The sequence below is a fragment of the Sorex fumeus genome, unplaced genomic scaffold (assembly GCF_029834395.1).
Source record: "Sorex fumeus unplaced genomic scaffold, SorFum_2.1 ptg000131l, whole genome shotgun sequence".
Taxonomy (NCBI): Eukaryota; Metazoa; Chordata; class Mammalia; order Eulipotyphla; family Soricidae; genus Sorex; species Sorex fumeus.
The window spans coordinates 21467063-21485613 of record NW_026606188.1 but is presented as its reverse complement, the minus strand read 5'-3'; the positions used below and the strand labels follow the sequence as shown (position 1 = coordinate 21485613).

The window sequence follows — 18551 nt, the reverse complement described above, 5'->3', positions numbered from 1 at the left end:
CCCGCCCCCCGTGATGTCGTCACACGGCGGCCGTGCCCCGCCCCGCCCCGCCCCGCCCCGCGGCTCGCTTCAATAATGAAAGCGCTGGGGCTAGAATCTCAAAAATCAGTAAAACTTTATTCGCTTCCATTCTTTCGCCATTAACAGAAAACTGGAGAAAGCAAAAATGTTTTATGTTTACAAAGATAAATGGCCTCTTTACCCAGAGATCAAACCCTTAAACGACAACGGGGAAGATGAAAGTGCCCTCCCCCACAATCCCCTGAGCTGACCCTTGTCACCATGGTTGAAAAAGCTGTCAGTCCAATGGCCAGGGACCCTTTACGTGGCCAATTCACGGTGAGATCTTCAAATTCAAACCAATTCTTTCTGTGACAGAGTGAACAGAAGCTATGCGTAGGGTCAAGTGCCTGTACTTTACAGGACACACCAACCAGGCGGCTACTTATAAAAAAAAAAAAAACAAGATTCATTTCAGGCACAACTTTTTTATTTTTTTTCTTTTGTTTTGTTGTTTTGAAATCAGTAAAAGAAACTGGGTCCTAGAAGCTGCAGTGGTCTAAGCAGCAGCAAATTTGTGCATTTGACCTTTATTTTTGTTTAAATATGTTTTAAATTATCACACTGCTGGCACACCTCATTTGCATGAAATTCTGCACCATCCATACTAATTGTAGTAAAGTTACTCAAACCCCCACCCACCCCAGGGACCAAAAAACCTACTCTGTAAGATAATTTTTACTGAAATCTAACCAAACTTTGTTAAGTGGACTGTGACAAGATTATAAATGATATGAAAAAATAACATTTTAAACATTTTGGCCATCAACTTAAGGAAATGGTTTGTCTATACAAATTTTTGTAATTTTTAAAAGTTATATATTCTACCCTCATATGATCCTCAGAATTAAAGCATAATGAAAAGGAAATAAAAGGAGAATGCAACTGAATGCTAAGGCAGAACATTTTGCCAGAAGTAATGAAGGTAGAGTATATACTAAATACCAAGTGCAGAATTTCATAGGGCCAACAAAATAACAGTCTATGTTTATTTTTCATTTACACAGGCGAAGTGGATTTGCAATTACCAGTTGCGTTAAATGCACCAAATAAAGCTCCTAAAATTGATACTATAAGGCGCCACCTTAAGTTTTCCAGGCTGCAACTGTGCATAATTTTAAAATGGTTTTCTTAAATTTATTTATTTTTTTTTAAACATAACATGAGGAAGGTGTTAAAACTGGTGTAATAGCTCAATAGAATAAGTATTCCAGATTCTGGGAGGGATGAAGGGGGGGAAGATATTCAGAACCCTTCACCAGAATCCCCCCAACTTGATCATAGTGGATTAATGATGTGCTTTGTGGATGTGGTTAGTCAATAACACCAGCTTGACGGATCTTTCTTTCCGCACCAAAACCCTGTGAAGAGATGTAATTGAGATTAGTGAGCTGGATGCATAAAAACTACTGTATTCACCCCCTCCCATCCCAGAACAAAGCACAAAAGCATTTCTCTTAATTGCTTTTAATCTATAGTAAGCCCTGATTAAGTATTACCCTAAACTAAGTGTAAGGCATCAAGAAAACTAAGAAATGTGCTCTTGCTGATAGAATTATAGGAGGAAACAAAAACAATTAGTAGGGGGGCTGGAGTGATAGCTGACCCGGTTTCCATATCCAGCATCCCATATGGTCCGCTGTGCACCGCCAGGAGTAATTCCCGAATGCAGAGCCAGGAGGAACCCCTGTGCCTCGCTGGGTGTGACCCCCCCAAAAAATTAAAAATAAATAAATAAATAAAAGGGAATTCTACCGAGTTGCAGGCAAATACTTAGTTAGGGTTCCCTGTTGCACTAAACTCCCTGAGTCACGCTAGTCTCTTAGCTGGTGCCCTCATCATTTATATGCTCCATACCATTGAGTTATCTGGTCCCCTGGGTTGACGAAGAACCATTAGGCGTGGAGCACTGGCATCATCCAGGGTGATGTTCTTCAACCGATTGACCAACCTATCTGGTCGAGGAGCTGCAACAGCTTTGGGGCCTTCGCTGTAGGAAAACCAAGAACCATGAGGCAGAGCAACACTGAATAGGAAGAAAGCAAGTACTTGCAAAGGAGTTTGTTTTCTAATTGCCCAAATGACTCACTTTTAATAAGAGGGGAGTCTTGCCTCAGCTAGCATGACAGGACAAACAAGTTTGCTTATATTTTTATTCACAACTGAAGGTTTATTACAAAATTATAGTAGTTGGAATAATCATTTGTTAAGGGTTATCCCCACACTGGTCTGCACAGTTTAACAGAGAAAAAGAGGTAGCAGAAGTTAAAAAACCAAAAAAAAAAAAAAAAACCAAAAAAACAAACCCACCTTAGGAAAAAAACAGAACTGTCTTGAGACTGGAGCAATAGTATACTGGGTAGGGTGTTTTCCTTGAAAGCTGTGGATCTGAATTCAATCACTGCACCCCGTATGATCCCCTGAGTCTGCCAGAGGAGCTCCTGGCAGACACCTACAACCACCTCTCACCCTGCCCCCAATTACATAAGCACTAAAACTACTAAGCTGTATTATAAGGATCACAAAAGACAGAAAGATTTAGAATCTCAAGCAGAATCTCTTAAAAAAAAATATAAGCTCTAAAATATATTACACGCCCAATTAATGTTTAATTCGGACACACCATGATGGAACCAAAGTAGCAAAAAAGGATTAAAAAACAAGTGGTGGAAAAAGTGAAGAAACTTGATGGAGATTAGGATGGAGACTAATTCAACAAAAGCTTACCAGACTCGCCAAACATTACAGGCGCTGCACTTGCCAGTGCGCTGATTGAGAATCACTGAAAATTCCACTTCATCTCCTGCCTGGAGCTCAATGCCATCCTGAACTTCTTTCACATGGAAAAAGAGCTTCTTACTATCTCCGACTTCATAGTTAATGAAGCCAAACTAAGAAAGAAACAAAAAAGCTGCTTAAAAAAGGTACAAGAGGGAGGAACACTGTACTCTGAATGAAGTACAATGCCTGACCTTAAGGAACAGGGTTGGAAAACCAAGCATCAACATTGGACAGTCCATTTCAACTACCTGTGCTAAACTCACAGAGCACTAGGGACCGCAAAACTCTTCAGAATGGTAAGTCTCAAAATCCTATTGCTTAACTGCATGAAAGGAAAGATTGTTTGGTACATTCCTATATAACACAGGATTTCTTAATTAAGCAAATGATTACAAAGCTGGTATCTGAAGGGAATGAAAAGTATCACAAAAGGAAAGTGAACAGCAGCTAAATAATACCTTCCTTGTGAGTACCAACGAAGAGTTTTGTTTTGTCCTCGAGTTTAGAACACTTTTAGACATGTTCTCTGTATGATCTATGAAAGAAACTGGTCTAAAGTGCAAAAAAGCCCATTTTCTTGAAATCTCAACTCCAAACTTATTTCACTCATGTTAATTTCCAAATATTATATAAATTACTTGTGTTTCTTTCAAGTGTGTCATTCATCTACTAGTGAAGCCATACCCAGCAATGCTCGGGGGCATTGGAGCATTGCTAGGAGTGCCCCATCTCTGCTGAGCAATACTCAGAGGCCATCAGAGCTAAAGTTTTAGACAGAAGACTGAACTCAGGGCCTCACCCATGTTACCATGTGGTCTTCCTGAGAAATTTACCCTCTTCATAATTTGCTTTTTGTCTTTATCTTAAAGTTAAAACATTTTTAAACTTTCATTTTCCCCTTATTTTTAGGAGGAGGGGGAACACACTTGACAGAGTTTAGGGGTCACTCCTGGCATTGTTTGGGACACTGAGAATATAAATGGAGTTTAGAGCATACAAGCCAAGTACCTTAACTCCGGTATTATCTCTCAGACCCTAATTGTTTAAGCTTTGTAAGTCTTTACAATTATGGAGAGGGCTGGAAACACACATTTGCCTTGCATGCAAGCCAACTCTTGTTTGATGCCTGGCATCACATATAGTCCCCAGAGCCCTGGCAGAAATAATCTGGAAGAATAATCTGGAACCAGAAGAAGCCCATGCAGACCTCTGAGAGTGTGGCCTAAAAACATAAAATTTACCTTAGATCACTGAAAACGAAGAAGAAATAAAAATAGAATACCAAAAGCTGTCCACTGGGAAATGAAAATGAGATCTTGGTGACTATTTGATTAACAATTTAAATAAAAGTATCAATTAATAATCAATTAAAGAATCAAATTCTTAATCATCAAGAGTAAACCCTGAACACAAAGCTAGGAGCATCTGGAGTTTGGTCTGACACCCTATCCTCCACCTAAGAAAAGAAAAAAATGGAGGGGGGAGGGGTAGGCAAGGACATTCAACTAGGATCTAGAGACGATACTACATACCTGATCTTTCACACATTCCACTGTGGCCCTACGCAGCGGTGTGATGTTGTAGGCCATAGTCTGTGCATTTTGGCCCAGAACACACAGCTGAAATTTGACACTCTCCCCTTTCTGCAGACAGTCCCCTTTGTTGGCCATTCCAACTATACCAAATGGATAAACTTCACCTTTCATATCTCCTGTAAAGAGAAACAGACACAAAATTCGCGATCTTACAACTGTATGCTGATGAGCAAAATAAACCTCTAGGTTGCAAATTGTTAAAATCCCTTTAACCTGTACTAAAAAATAAAAATCTTTAATCTTCAATGAAATTCTAAATATTAAATAAATACTACCATGGAATGGTAAAACAAGAATTTGTAGCTATGAGGATGGAGAGACAAAAGGCAAAGCTCTTGCAAGTAGCTGACCCCCAGGTATCACACATGCCCCCCTAGCACTGTCAGGGGTGATTCATAAGGAAAAAGTGGGTAAGGTCTGTGCCTAGAACGCTACTAACCCGGGTTTGAAAGCTGGCACCTAATTTGGTTTCCTGAGCCCCACCAAGGATCCCTGCGAACTGAGCAAGAGTAAGACTTGTGCACACCTGGTGTGGCCCAAATAACAAAAAATAAATTTGAAAAATAAATGAGCAGATTTTATTACTTAAATATTTGGGGTTCTCAAGCATTTTATGAGGGGAAAAGGGTGTTTGCCTTACGCGCCGGCTGACGCGGGCAGACCTGGGTTCCACCTCTCTCGAAGAACCAGGTAGGCAACCTACCCATGATGTATTCGATATGCCAAAACATTAACAAGTTTCACAATGGAGACGTTACTGGTGCCCATTCGAGCAAATCAACGAACAAGGGGAGGACAGTGATACAGTGCTATGTGAATTATACATGATCTTTTCCCCAAATGCACATAAGATCCAACCAATCAAAATACATACTGGCAGCAGGCCTGGAGAGATAGTATAGTGAGTAGAATGTTTGTGTTGCACATGCAGACCTGGTTTTGATCCCCAGCACAACATAGATCACCTGAGTTGGCTAGGAGGAATTCCTGAGTGCAGCAGTAACCATGAGCAGTGCTAGTGTGGCCAAAAGCAAAAACAAAAATATTACTGCCAGCTGCAGAAATCGTCAAAGGTCTACTGCAGTGCATGTTCAACATGTTAAGAGATCGTAGTTTGATGCCTGGTAGAACATGTTTCCCAGAGAACCACCAGAAACAACCTCTGAGCACCACCAGGTGTAGCCCCCAAACCACAAAACAAACAGCATCAAAGAAATTTTGAGCCAAACATAATTTGAGCATTTAAACAAACTCTGTATAGGCAATAACAACAAAGTTCAATTTCCTGATATTTCAACTCTATTCCATGATCACATTAAGCCTCCTTCAAACGGCACACTCCTCTCTCCTAGATCAGGTAAAAGTTAAGTATTTTTCGATTTATCTCTGTTATATCTATTCAACTCTAAGAATAATCAGAGACAGCATGTAAATAAACAGTTATGGTGGTGTTTCACTCAAACTCTTTTTATAGAAAGAAGTCACCATATTTCCTGAGCTCTGTCCTGGACTGCAAAGTGTTTGGTGGTGTCAGTGCAGACTACATATAACTGGAGGGTGAGGGCACAGTGCATGCCCTGGACATGCCTGATCCAGGTCTATCTATGGTGGCCCAGACACCACAGGGAGCGAACAGTACCACACCCTCAGGCCCTACCATTCCTACCTCCAATTTTAATAGCCTGACTAGCCATGAATTCATGCAAGTAGTCCCCGCCCCCCGCCCCTGAAAATTGCTTGGGAGTCCCAATGCAACCCCACCCAAACCCCAAAGACTTTGTGAAAGAGTTCACATACATGATGAACATACTAAATTGACAAAGATGGAGAAAAGGAGAAAAACATTAGGCTTAAATTAAAACTGAGGAAATGGAACCTGCTCTGAGGCCCAGATTTGATTAAACCCACCCCCAAATCTCCCCAGACTACTGCACATAGCCCAAATTACAAAGCCTCAAAACTGAAAATATATTTTGGGTGGTGGTAGTGGGGGCACACCCAGCAAAGTTCAAGGTTTACTCCTCACTCTGTGCTCAGAAATGCTAGGGATCAAACCAGAAGTGGCCACATGCAAGGCAAGTACATTATCCCTTGTACTCTCTCTGACCCTGAAAAGGCTTTTAATCAATCTTTCTCAAGATTCTACAGGTAAGTGAAGGTTTCCTTTTCAAATGAAAAATCAAGAACTAATGTTAAGCAGAATTAGAGATCTAATATTATAGTAATATCACTTAGTAGTCATTTAAATGAATTCATATTTTATCTTACACATTGTTAGAAGTTGAAGAGAATATCCAAGGAATTGCACTAAGGAAGATCTGAATTACTTGTCCAAGGTTATACAGGATAGAAATGCAACATGAAATGTAATGAAATGAAACTTGAGCCAGTTCCAAAAAATCCCAGATTTACGGGGTTCTGAAAAAAAAACTGCATTTTCTATCATATCTTTGGATAAGATACTCTATGTGAGTCAAACTATGATCTTCACTTGGAATTTAAGATCCCTCATCAAATCCATTTTAGTGGTCATTCTACTAGATAAATAACCCATCCTACTATGTCTACAGAAAATTCATTCTATATACAAAACTGTACTGTCTATTGGTAATTTTGAGGGGAAGAAAAGGGTAACACAAGAACTTGGTTACTGAAGAGGGGGAGAAAAAGAAAATGAAAAGTGCACTGGCTTATGTTCACAATTCATCCTAGTCTGAAGAAACATTATCAATGAACCTTTACAGAAGGAAAACATACACAGAACTGAATGGATTCTAAGAAAACTTCTTAATGTAAATACCTAAAAAATAATGAAACTATATAGACCAAACATGATTGCCACTCAATGCCTCTCTGGCAAAACACAGTACCCAAAAGAAGAGAGAGAGAACAGGGAGGAATGCCCTGCCACAGCGGCAGGGTGGGACGGGGGGGGGGGACGGGGGGGGGGATGGGGGAGGGGGAGGGATGCTAGGACCCGTGGTGGGGGAGGATGGGCACTGGTGGAGGGATGGGTACTTGATCATTGTATAACTGAAACCCAAGCACAAAAATTTATAAGTCTATAAGTGTACTTCATGGTGTTTCACTAATAAAAAAAATGATAAAAAAAAATTAAATTAAAAAAAAATCCAATCAACTTGTAAATATTTGATCATCATACATTCGACAGTAGTGGTTATTTATTTTTAATGTGGGACCTTCATCTTAAGCCTGTATTTTTTTTTCTGGCTTTTTTTGATTTTTGGGTCATACCCGGTGTTGCACTCAGGAATCACGCCTGGCAGTGCTCGGGGGACCATATGGGATGCTGGGAATTGAACCTGGGTCGGCTGCGTGCAAGGCAAACACCCTACCTGCTGTGCTATCGCTCCAGCCCCCTCACGGTCATGGTCACGGTCCTCCCGCTGTTCATCGAGTTGCTCGAGCGGGCCCAGTAACATTTCTGTTGTGAGACTTTGTTGTTACTGTGGCATATGGAACACATCTGTGGCATATGGAACACATCACGGGTAGCTTGCCAGGCTTTGCCGTGCGGGTGAATACTCTCGGTAGCTTGCCGGGCTCTCCGAGAGGGGTGGAAAAATCAAACTTGGGTCAGCCATGTTGGCTGGGTGCAAGGCAAACGTCCTACCAGTTGTGCTATCGTTCCAGCCCCCTAAGTCTACTTTTAATAGTACTTAGTTGTTATCAGTCGTATTTTGACATTATGTCTTATATATTCATAATATAAATCCATGCTGACCTCATTCATTTGTAAGGTGTATTTATCAGCAGGGGTGTATGTGTCACTTTACTTAATTTACTTTTAAAGAAATCTGAAAACTACAATTAACAAAAAGTCAGGACTTGCACAACAGTGCAGCTGGTCCGTGTTCGAATCCCCATTCCCACATGTGGTACCCAAGCCCAGTTAGGTGTGATCCCTCAGCGCAGAGAGCAGTAAGCCATGAGCACAGCTGGGTAAAGCCCCCAAACCATACAAATACAAACAAACAAAACCCAACAAAAAAGGACATACAAATTTCCAACATTCTCTAAGACATGCTCTTACCCTCCTCCACGATCTCAATCATTCCTTGGTACTCAGTCTGTGTTGGATCCACACTCCTCAAGGGGCGAATGACTTTACCAGAGTATATGGTGGGATCAGCTTCTTCAGTAATGCCATTCACTAGAAATGAAAATTTATTCCTCTCATTATTTCCCAAAAGGAAAAAAATCAAAATGTATCATAATAAATGCATAAATTTGAGTAAACCAGTTTGATTATTGATGTATCCAATCTTTTAAATAACTGAAATTTTTGCTCTTCTCCTTGAGCATAATATAAAATTTGTATACTAAATATATACAAAGTAACAAAATTTCACATCTTGTTTGCTGGTATTAATGACTAAAATATAAAATCAGTGCAGGCAAATATTTGATTTCTTCGTTGCTGTATCTGCAATACCTAAAACTGAGTAATAGAGTATTTAGGTATTTATTGAAGCAAATGTTTTTGCTGTCCTTTTCTTGATCTCACCAGAACACAGTGTTTGGTGGGACAAGCGTGAGGGAGTGGGAAGTGGGGGAAGGGGAGTGGCAGGGAAAATGCTTGCCTTGCATATGGCTGACCTGGGTTTGATTTCTAGTACCACAAGGTTCCCCAAGAATGGACAAAAAGTCAAAAAGGAAATTAAAAAGAAAAAAAAAAAAAGAAATGTTGGGGGGGGAGCAGGTAAAAGGTAAAGTTCTATTTCTCAGAGATTTTAAACAGTAACAATTTTTGTTGGGGGGGGGTAAGAAGTAGAAGTTACAATTTATTACCTGAGTGTGTCTTGTTCACTTTTTCTGCACTGACTTTATTGCCTTTGCCTTTGGACAAGCTGTATTCAACCATGTCCCCCAGTTCCAGGCTATCGACATCACCAGAGAACTCACTAAGGGGAAAGTAAATGACATTTAAGTAAGCGATGACCATAATCATCAACAGCAGAAAGTAAATTTTTTTTATTAGAGATGTTCACATATGCAGTATGCTTATTTATGAGAATACAAACACTACTTAAACATATTATATGCGACAGATTCAATCTTCAGAAACATCCTATGAAGACATACCATTAACCTTCAAGAAAATGAAAATACTAGGATGTGAATTTCATTTAGGTAGCAATTGGCAGAGTTAAGACTGGACTGGAACTGTTTGGTTCTAAGCACCTAAACTATTACCATCCAGACTCTAAAATCAAATGTACAACTCTCTGATAGCAGCATATAAATCAGGATTTGTTTCACAAAGAGATTCCTATTTAACGTTTAACGCAAGTACAGTCCTTTCTGTATCTTTTGACATGTGTTCTCTATACAGAGGAAGATGGCTGATTTTCGTATATGTATTACCATCAACTTAGCAGTATAAAATTAAAATTTAAAAATTACACAACTATCCAACAGTGTCTGACTCGAAAATGAATAGATGAATGGGAAGTTCTAAGTTCCCTAAAAGGCATGCCTCACCTGTAATGGAAAAAGATTTCCTTATCATGATTGGCTGTTTCAATAAATCCAAAATTATCCTTTAGAGTTGCCACATAACCCAAGAGCCTCTTGGAGTTGGAGTTACGACCTAAAAGTCGCACACAAGTTGCAATCTGCTGCCCAGGCCTCTGTTTGTCACTAATACTAAATTCAACCTGTGAAAAAAGGATGCTCAGAAACAACATGCCATATCAAGTTCCTAACTATAACTTACTTCCCTAGAAATTTCTACCCAGATAGCCCTTAAAAGACACAGATAAAATTTATTTTCATAAAACTAATCCTTTAACATCTCATTTCACTTTTCAGAGTCATGTTTCGTTTTCTCACAGACTCTTTAATTTTCTCTAAAAGAGAATTCTTATGGGCTGGATAGATAGTACAGTGGGAAGATAAGTTGCCATGCAGTCAATGTGGGTCCAACCCCTGGCACCCCACATGGTTCCCTGAGCACCGCCAGGATTAATTCCTGAGTAGAGAGCAAGGGGCAACCCCTGAACATCGCCACATGACCCCAAAATATAAAAATAAAGCAAACAAATCTCTCATATTAGCAGAATCATCTTGCCTTATCTCCTATTTGAGGAGAAGTAGAGCCTTCCACATCCTTGGCTTGAAAAGCAATGGTCAATTTCACCCCACAATCATCATAAGCAATAATACCATCCTCAGCTTCCTACAGACAAAACAGAGAGTCAGTATACAGTGAAAACATTTTTATAAGAGCCAGTAAGCTACTACTGTCCTGACATAATCCTCATTTAAAGGGGTGGCACAGCTACAGAAATTTTCTATTCCAGGTCTAAGAGAAACAAATTTTTCGTGGGAATAAAACGTGATTTTTACCTTAAGGACTTGTTTACTAATCTAATTAGTAATGTAATAGTAACTGATTTTAAGATTCTAATTTTAGCCACTGAAAAACAAAAAAGACCTTTGTAAATGTGTCATACGCCCGTTCGATACCTCTCTGAAATAACCAGCAATAAAATGGGTCATGTATTTTTATCCAGATAGAAATTCTGTAGAGTAATCTTATATACTGCAGTTTGAATCTCCCCCCTTGGAGTTTATAACATAGTATCAATATACTTACCAATAGATGAAAATAAAATCTAGTAAAGGGTCCAGCACACTTCAGAGCTCTAAATTGCTAGGCCAAAAACATAGCAATATTTTCCATACTAACATTTATATCACTGCTTAATACAGAAAGACTTAAGTCTTCAAAAATCTAAGAAATGTTTATTTATGAAATTGAGACAGACAGTAAGCAATGATACTGCATATCAACTACATAAATTATACTGTTTGAATTTGAAGGGCAGGTGTCAATGTGCCTGGGATCAAACCCAGGGCCTTAGGCGGACCAGCTTCTGGCTGGTCATAACTTTTTATGGTTTCAATTACCATTTCTATGACTATCCTATTATTTCGATGATTAATGCCTTCAAACCTAAATAATCTAGCTCTGATCCTTTCTAAGCTCCAGAATTTATACATAACACTCAAACCAACTCATTTTTAATCTATCATTCAAACTCCTATAAATGCTATATGAAGATGTTTATGAAATACAACGCACACATTTCATGTTTGGCACTTTGTATTATCAAATGTCATGAAAAAAAAACGATCTCCAAAGTTACAATTATCCTTTGTTTTACATATGAAAATGCGAAGTTAAATAATCTGACCAAGATTATACAAGTAGAGAAAACTGATGCTGAGTTTTATTTTCCTACTCTCACATCTCCCCACACCACAAAGACCTACCTTCTGTCAAACCACCTATTGCTTTCAAAGGAAAGCCTGAAAACTTCTCATCTGTACTTCTGAGAAATGTCCTTTCCTCACATATACCCACATGTTAAATGTAAATAATGAAATCATCCAAGATGTGCTAGGTTAGAATTTTCACCAGAGCTCTCACTGACCTTTTCAAATTTGGATAAAGTCATCCGTGAATTTCCAATAAATGGAATTCAAATGTGTGAGCTAAGTATACCCAAATTTGAAAGTTTTTAAGCCGTTTAGAATACAACTACCGCTGACACACGAACACTACAGATCTGAACTGTGTAGGTCCTTTTATACTCAGGATTGCTTAAATCACTGCATATCAAACATCTCCTGACCCTTCTGTTTCCTTCCTGTGTTGCCCCACAGGATATCCTGGGAACCAGTAGGGAGCCACTGGGCCCAGTTGAGAACTGCTTTCAATCATATATAGCTTTAATCACAGCATATAGGTAAGCATTCCTTTATCCCTACATTGTTTTAAAAGCATCAACCCTTCATCACTTTAGATAAACAGTTCTCAACAAAGGGTGACTTGGAGATACTTGGTAGGACTGAAACATATAAGGGGGCAGGAAGATATGGGTAAAGGAAGAGAGCGGTTTAATTAGTACAGGGCACAAAACAGTCAATGATCACTCCCCGGTTCCTGGCTGCCAAGGAAAGAATTATCCAGCCTAAAGTGTCAGTGATGAGGATTAAAACAAAACACACAAATAATCTTGCTTTAATTAACTGTTAATATAGAGTTAAGGAATCAATACTTCATTACTGTGTAGACACTGGTTGTCTTTAAGCACAAAATAGAATAAGGAGCTATAAATCATTAGAGCTCGTAAAACTTACCTTTTCTTTGCCTTTATTTGGGCTAGTGGTTTTAGGATTGGAAAAAGTGGCTTCTTTTTCTACAGTGCCCAGAAAACGATGATCTGAATGGGAATGGAATGAAACTGTGCCCTTGGGAAGTTTTTTAATCCTAATAGCATGATTTCTTTGGGCAGACAGCATATCCTACAAATGATAAACAAAAGTAACTTTGAATGGAAAATGCAGAATCAAGAAAAACCCAAAAATTCTCTTAAAAGTTACTTACAGGAACCACAGTAAACTCAACCTCATCTGCAATATGGAGCTGGTTCCCATCCAGAATTTCACTGAAGTGGAAGAACATACGAGCATCCCGATCCACACACTTGATAAAACCGAAACCATCTCGCATGGCAGCAATTACACCCTGAAACCCAAAATTAATATTTTCACTGGCTATGTAATGTGTTAAGACTGGAACACATCAAGTCTGGAAGTATCAGCTAAATTCATTAGAAATTCCACTGAAGATCCAAATTAAGTTTTCCACTTAAACTCATTGTCTTTACTAAAGTAAATGAAACTCTAAGAAACCATCTTGAGACTCCCCAGATGTGACTTGGCCAATAATTCTACAGGAGAAAGTTATATTTAAATATAGGGCCCAGCAGACAAATTACCAAGCTGTGTGTGTACTTCACATGCAGGAGCCCCAAGTTCAATCCCAACAATGCATGATCCCAAAAGCACCCCTGCAAAAAATTTCTATGCTGCAAGGAGCCAAAACAAAAACAATAAAATAAACATACACATGTAACTTCCAATTAATTCTTAATTTTGTGAACTTGGGGGTAGTGTTTTATTGAAAGCAAAGTTTAACAATCTGTTCAAAGCAAACAAATAAATAGAAGAAATGAAATATTCAGTGAAAATCAAACCATGACAGTGTTAACTTCCAGGGAATAATAGAAGCCCATACACCAGTTAGCAATTTTAGTTTAACTCAAAACTTTACCCTAGTTAAGGCATAAAAAGAACTTAAAATCTAGGGCCAAGATTAAAATACAGGAAGTCTCCTTTTATACTCCCTTTCGTAATTATAAAGGGTGTGGACATTACATAACAATAACTGGCACATGGCGGGTACTCAGATATTTTACTAAAATCAAGTTATTTTCAACTTCCAACGTTATACTTTGTATATATAAACAAATATAAGAAATTTTACATAACAGTAAACTAAATCAGTATTCTGACATTTTTTTTTTTTATTAATTTATTTTTGGCTTTTTGGGTCACACCTGGCAATGCTCAGGGGACCATATGGGATGCTAGGAATTGAACCCCGGGTTGGGTGCGTGCAAGGCAACTGCCCTACCTGCTGTGCTATCGCTCCAGCCCCAGTATTCTGACATTTAATCCCTGAAAAATCCTTATGGTAGCCAAGAACTTCAGTACTGTTAGCTATTAAAGTTATTCAATAATATATACTGTAAATCAAAATAGATTGTGCCTAAGCTTAAATCAACATACTCAGAGACCAAAGCAATACAGTACAGTAGGGCATATGCCTTGCACATGGCCAGCCTGATTCAGTCCCTGACACCCCATATGGCCCCTGAACACAAAGCCAGGAGTGAGTGATCTGAGTGAAGGGCCTGGAGTAAGCGTTGAAGTGTGGCCCAACCACGCCAACCTCTACCCTGCAGCCCATGATTACAACATCTTCAGACCTCCAAGTGTAGAGAGCACAATTTAGGTGCTGGCTATTAACAATTAAAGAAGAAATTTAAATGTCTCAAGAAACTCAATGCCCAAGCTCCCTAATTTTCCAGTAGCTTGGCAGTCACACCCACAAACTGCCCCCGGCGTCATATAATCTCATCAACATCAAGGGGAAGACCGAGAGACTATGAAATAAAGCTCCTGGAAAAGAGCGACATAGAATGTCCTAAAGTGCGTGGCCATATTTGAGGCCAAATGACCTCTTATACTCTAGTCCACTGATGTAGCAAAAGTAGCACACATTTGTTTAGGCTTGTAATCTCTTATACAAGGGATTTAATAACTGCAGGATGAAATACAACAATCTTCACACACTTTTCTCTTATGGTGGGATTGATGTTTGAGTATTAACTGTAATGAACTACTGTGAACAACTTCATAAAAATAAAAAAACAATTAAGGAAAAAAAAACTCAACAAACTGTTCAATTCCATTTACTACACAGATATGCTATGGGTAATAAGACCCCAAATAGACTTAAATATAAACTCCCAATGAACTGTAAAAACATGTTTGGGGACCAATCGTAATGTAAGCCATGCCTGTATAAGTACCCACTAGAAAGAATTCACAAGTCATATGGGTAAAACAAACTTTTTTTAAGTTTGTTACATCTCGAGTTAATATTATTGTCATCCTGTGGAACAATTTGGGAAAAACTACTATCTAAAAATACAAACTTGAATCAGTTTTCATAACTAAGGGCTAGAAAATCACCAACTCTGAAAAAACCTTAAGAAATTATTCTGCCCAGATTTCTATTCTAAAACTTTCCCAAACACATTTCAATATAACTTGGAAGAGCTAGACACCAAATGAAAAAATGACTTGATGTTTGTGTTCCTGATCACCTTAATAAGGGAACTTATACAATGCTACTGTTACTCTTACATTCAGTGTTGTATAGCTATGACACAGCTACACATCTAATGTTATATTCGATACTTACCATTTCTCTGGCTTCATTAGTGAACTGAAAAGTATTTGACAGAACTTCAATGTTTGTTGCTCGCTCTAATTTGTCACGTCGGTCTGTTGAAATATTAAACCTAACATGGTCGCCTTCCAGCAAGGTCACCTTGGATTTTGTATCTTTGTCTCCAAAGGGAAGTTCTTTAGGAATCACGAAGTCAACTTTGATGCGTCCTGGCAATGGGTCATTCTGATGAGAAGGAAAAACTATTTTAGCTGGAGATTTCTCATCCTTCCTAGTTCCAAGTCAAACAAGAAGAACACACAGCAAACCCATGTTATTTATAATGCACAACTGCCCGAAGGAAAAAAGGCGTTGACAACATTAAGTCCAACTTGAAAATTTCATGTTCTACGGTTATATAGCCATAAAAATCACAAAAATGCTTAATTATATACTCGGATACTGAGAGATTTTTAAGAAAAAGAATTTCAGTCATTTATATTTCACACTTCTTTAGCAACTGACACCACAGGTCCCATCCTCCCCAACCCAAATAACAGGGAAGTTGGAGAAAAGGGAAAATTAAAAAAGCAGACCTGAATTATATAACCCATAAAGTTTCCTAACATTCATTTTTTTAACTTCTGTCATGTTATTAACTAGTTAAAAACAACCACCATCCACTGACAAAAAACACAGCTCTCATGGACTTATCAGTGGTTTCTCATTTAACCATACTTAAGATATTTCGGTGGGCCAAGGAATCCGCGATAGAGCACAAGCCTGGCACCATCAACCCAGCAGAGCCAACCAAGTCAGCGGCACTAGGTGTAGCCCTATTTAAAAGAGCACATATATTCGTACAGAGTTCCATGATCAAGACATCATATTATGTGGAATGAAATTTCTGTATCCCAGCTGATTATTACTGCTGAGGCAAAAAAGACTTCTGAAAAATACAATTTACCTGGTTTTTACTGGGTACTTTGGGGATAACTTTGGTTACAGTTCCTTCAAAATGCTCAATGCTGATATCTTCAAAAATAACTGTTCCTTGAGGCAATAGTCTGACATCTGTTGCAACTTCTTTACCCTAAATCAGTATGGAAAGGGAAGCCATGTAATTTTAAGTGTTTCCTACAAATGTTATTAATTCAATATTGACCTTTTATTAAAAGACCAAGCATTACTTGGTCAACAATCTTACATTTCTGTCCTTGATTGTGAATTCCACATCATCTCCAGGCTGCAAGGATTCTAAGTCACCCTTAAATTCACTATAGTGAAAGAATATCTCTTTTACAACATCACCTCTTTCAATAAAGCCAAACGCCTCCTAAAACAAAACAAAACAAAAACCAAAAATCCAAAACCAGGAGTTAAGTGTAATTTAGATGATTGTAACTCACAGTTATAAATTTAATCTCTTTATAAATTGTATTAGATCAAAAAACATGTTCAGTATAGTCTATCAATCAAGCTGCCATTTAAAGAAAATAACAAATCAGTAACCAAGAATTTTAAGAAATTATCTTCCATAAAAAAGTATTTTTCAGATAAAAATTAAGAATAGTCCAATGTGATGCCACTTACCTTCATGGCACAGACCACTCCCTGACAGCGGGCTTGCTTCTTTTTCAACAGCATGATGTTCCGAGCACTTACAGCACCAGTACTAGAAAGAACACGGGTGGGGATGGCAAGTGGGGAGGGGAGGAAAGGCATTAGCTCAGTTAGTATGGATCTTAAGATACATGTAACAACCTAGTTTGGGTGCCTGCAAGAGTATTACACTGTCACCAAGAGCAAATTTAGGGTCTATGATACTTGAACCTTTTCATATGGCTTCATATGCCAAAAAATTCTGCTTAGACTGGACATGCATACTTTTCTCTTACACTATCAAAAACTATGTCTTTCTATGAATACCTAAGGTTCGACTCTGCATACCTATGAGTACAAAATTAATCTGCTGCCAGCAATGGGGAATCCAGGAACCTTAGGAAGTTCATTCACTGGTCAAACATTTGAGCAGTGATTCTTTGGATGAGCAAATATAGGGAAGATCCAGACGGAGAGTGTTCTTATTTGCAACAGGCGTTGAACTGATTAGTTATCTAACTGATTTCAGATTAAATGGTCATAAAGAAAGCAGTGATTGGAGTAGGGGATGTAATTAAAGGAGAGTGTATACATGTCTCACATGTGAGGCTCTGGAGTTCTTCCCTGGCACCAAATGCCCTATCCACAATCTAAGAACTTCTGGGTGTATCCCTTCTAAAAGTGCTGATTTTAAGAGAAATTTGCTGTCTTTAAAAGCAGCAATATTCACCTTCACTAAAATCAGGTAACATATGTTGCCTATTTTATTCTCATCTATGAGCAGCAGCAATGAGTATCTGACTTCTCATCCAAATATGGCACAGATGTATAAGAGGACAACAGTATTTGTTATATTATTTTCAACTGCTCATCATGGACCAGTGCCGGTCCCGCAGATGTAGAACAGTGAAAAATGGTGATGTTGTTTAAGAAGCTGCCAGCAATTATCTTCCTTACTCCCATATGTTCTACCATGCTTTTTAACAGACAACGGGGAAAAAAGTTGTTGTCACAAATGCTGGTAAAAGGTCTTAAAGGCAGGTTGGGATTTAAAAACTGTTACTAGTTACTTTCTGAGCACATATCTTATTTTACAAATACATAGTATTTATCGTGTAAGGTTTTTATGGACAATTATCAATTATCCATTACTGACTGGATTCCACAGGACGTCAAAAGATCACGTGGATGCCCACCTACAAGATGGTCAGCCTTCTTCGTCAAGACCTGAATGATCGGTTTGAGGTTCTGCATGTTCCTAGAATGAGCAGATGCCATTGGGCTATGCTAGCACGGAACAGGGATGGAGACGTTACTGGCACCCGTTTGAGTAAATCGATGAGTAACAGGGTATCAAGTGATCAATTATCTTCACACAATAAACGTACGACTCAGACTGGGGCTAATAAAACTTACACTCACGACTCAAATCTGTTCCTTAAGATTCTAAACTAATAATTCTGCACATGCTCTTCAGACTATTCAGGACTGAAAACCTTTTTTTGCCAAAGGCTGTTTGGACTCTTATAAGATCATTCATAAACCATACAATTCAGACAAATATACTTATCTGTCCTGCCCTGTACCAGGACCAGTCTACATGATTTCTTGAGTACGGGCCAGCTGTTCCACACCACAGTCACATGCAGCTGAAAAGTCCATTCCTAGCACTTTCTCCT

General features: G+C 38.7%; 1 protein-coding gene across 3 annotated transcripts in view; it reads right to left on the bottom strand.

The window, feature by feature from the left end:
• Positions 1–96: 96 nt before the first annotated feature.
• CSDE1 (cold shock domain containing E1) overlaps positions 97–18551 on the bottom strand; it is a 43625-nt gene continuing 25170 nt past the window's right edge. For all 3 annotated transcript variants that reach the window (XM_056106526.1, XM_056139168.1, XM_056106525.1), the window contains 14 exons: positions 16864–16945; positions 16478–16606; positions 16238–16363; positions 15304–15516; positions 12856–12996; positions 12609–12773; positions 10531–10638; positions 9942–10117; positions 9249–9361; positions 8491–8610; positions 4374–4552; positions 2788–2951; positions 1918–2050; positions 97–1421 (listed from right to left, as the gene is read on the bottom strand). In XM_056106526.1, the coding sequence (XP_055962501.1) occupies positions 1374–1421; positions 1918–2050; positions 2788–2951; positions 4374–4552; positions 8491–8610; positions 9249–9361; positions 9942–10117; positions 10531–10638; positions 12609–12773; positions 12856–12996; positions 15304–15516; positions 16238–16363; positions 16478–16606; positions 16864–16945 (1897 nt within the window). In that variant the 3' untranslated portion in view covers positions 97–1373. The remainder of the gene's footprint in view (positions 1422–1917; positions 2051–2787; positions 2952–4373; positions 4553–8490; positions 8611–9248; positions 9362–9941; positions 10118–10530; positions 10639–12608; positions 12774–12855; positions 12997–15303; positions 15517–16237; positions 16364–16477; positions 16607–16863; positions 16946–18551) is intronic.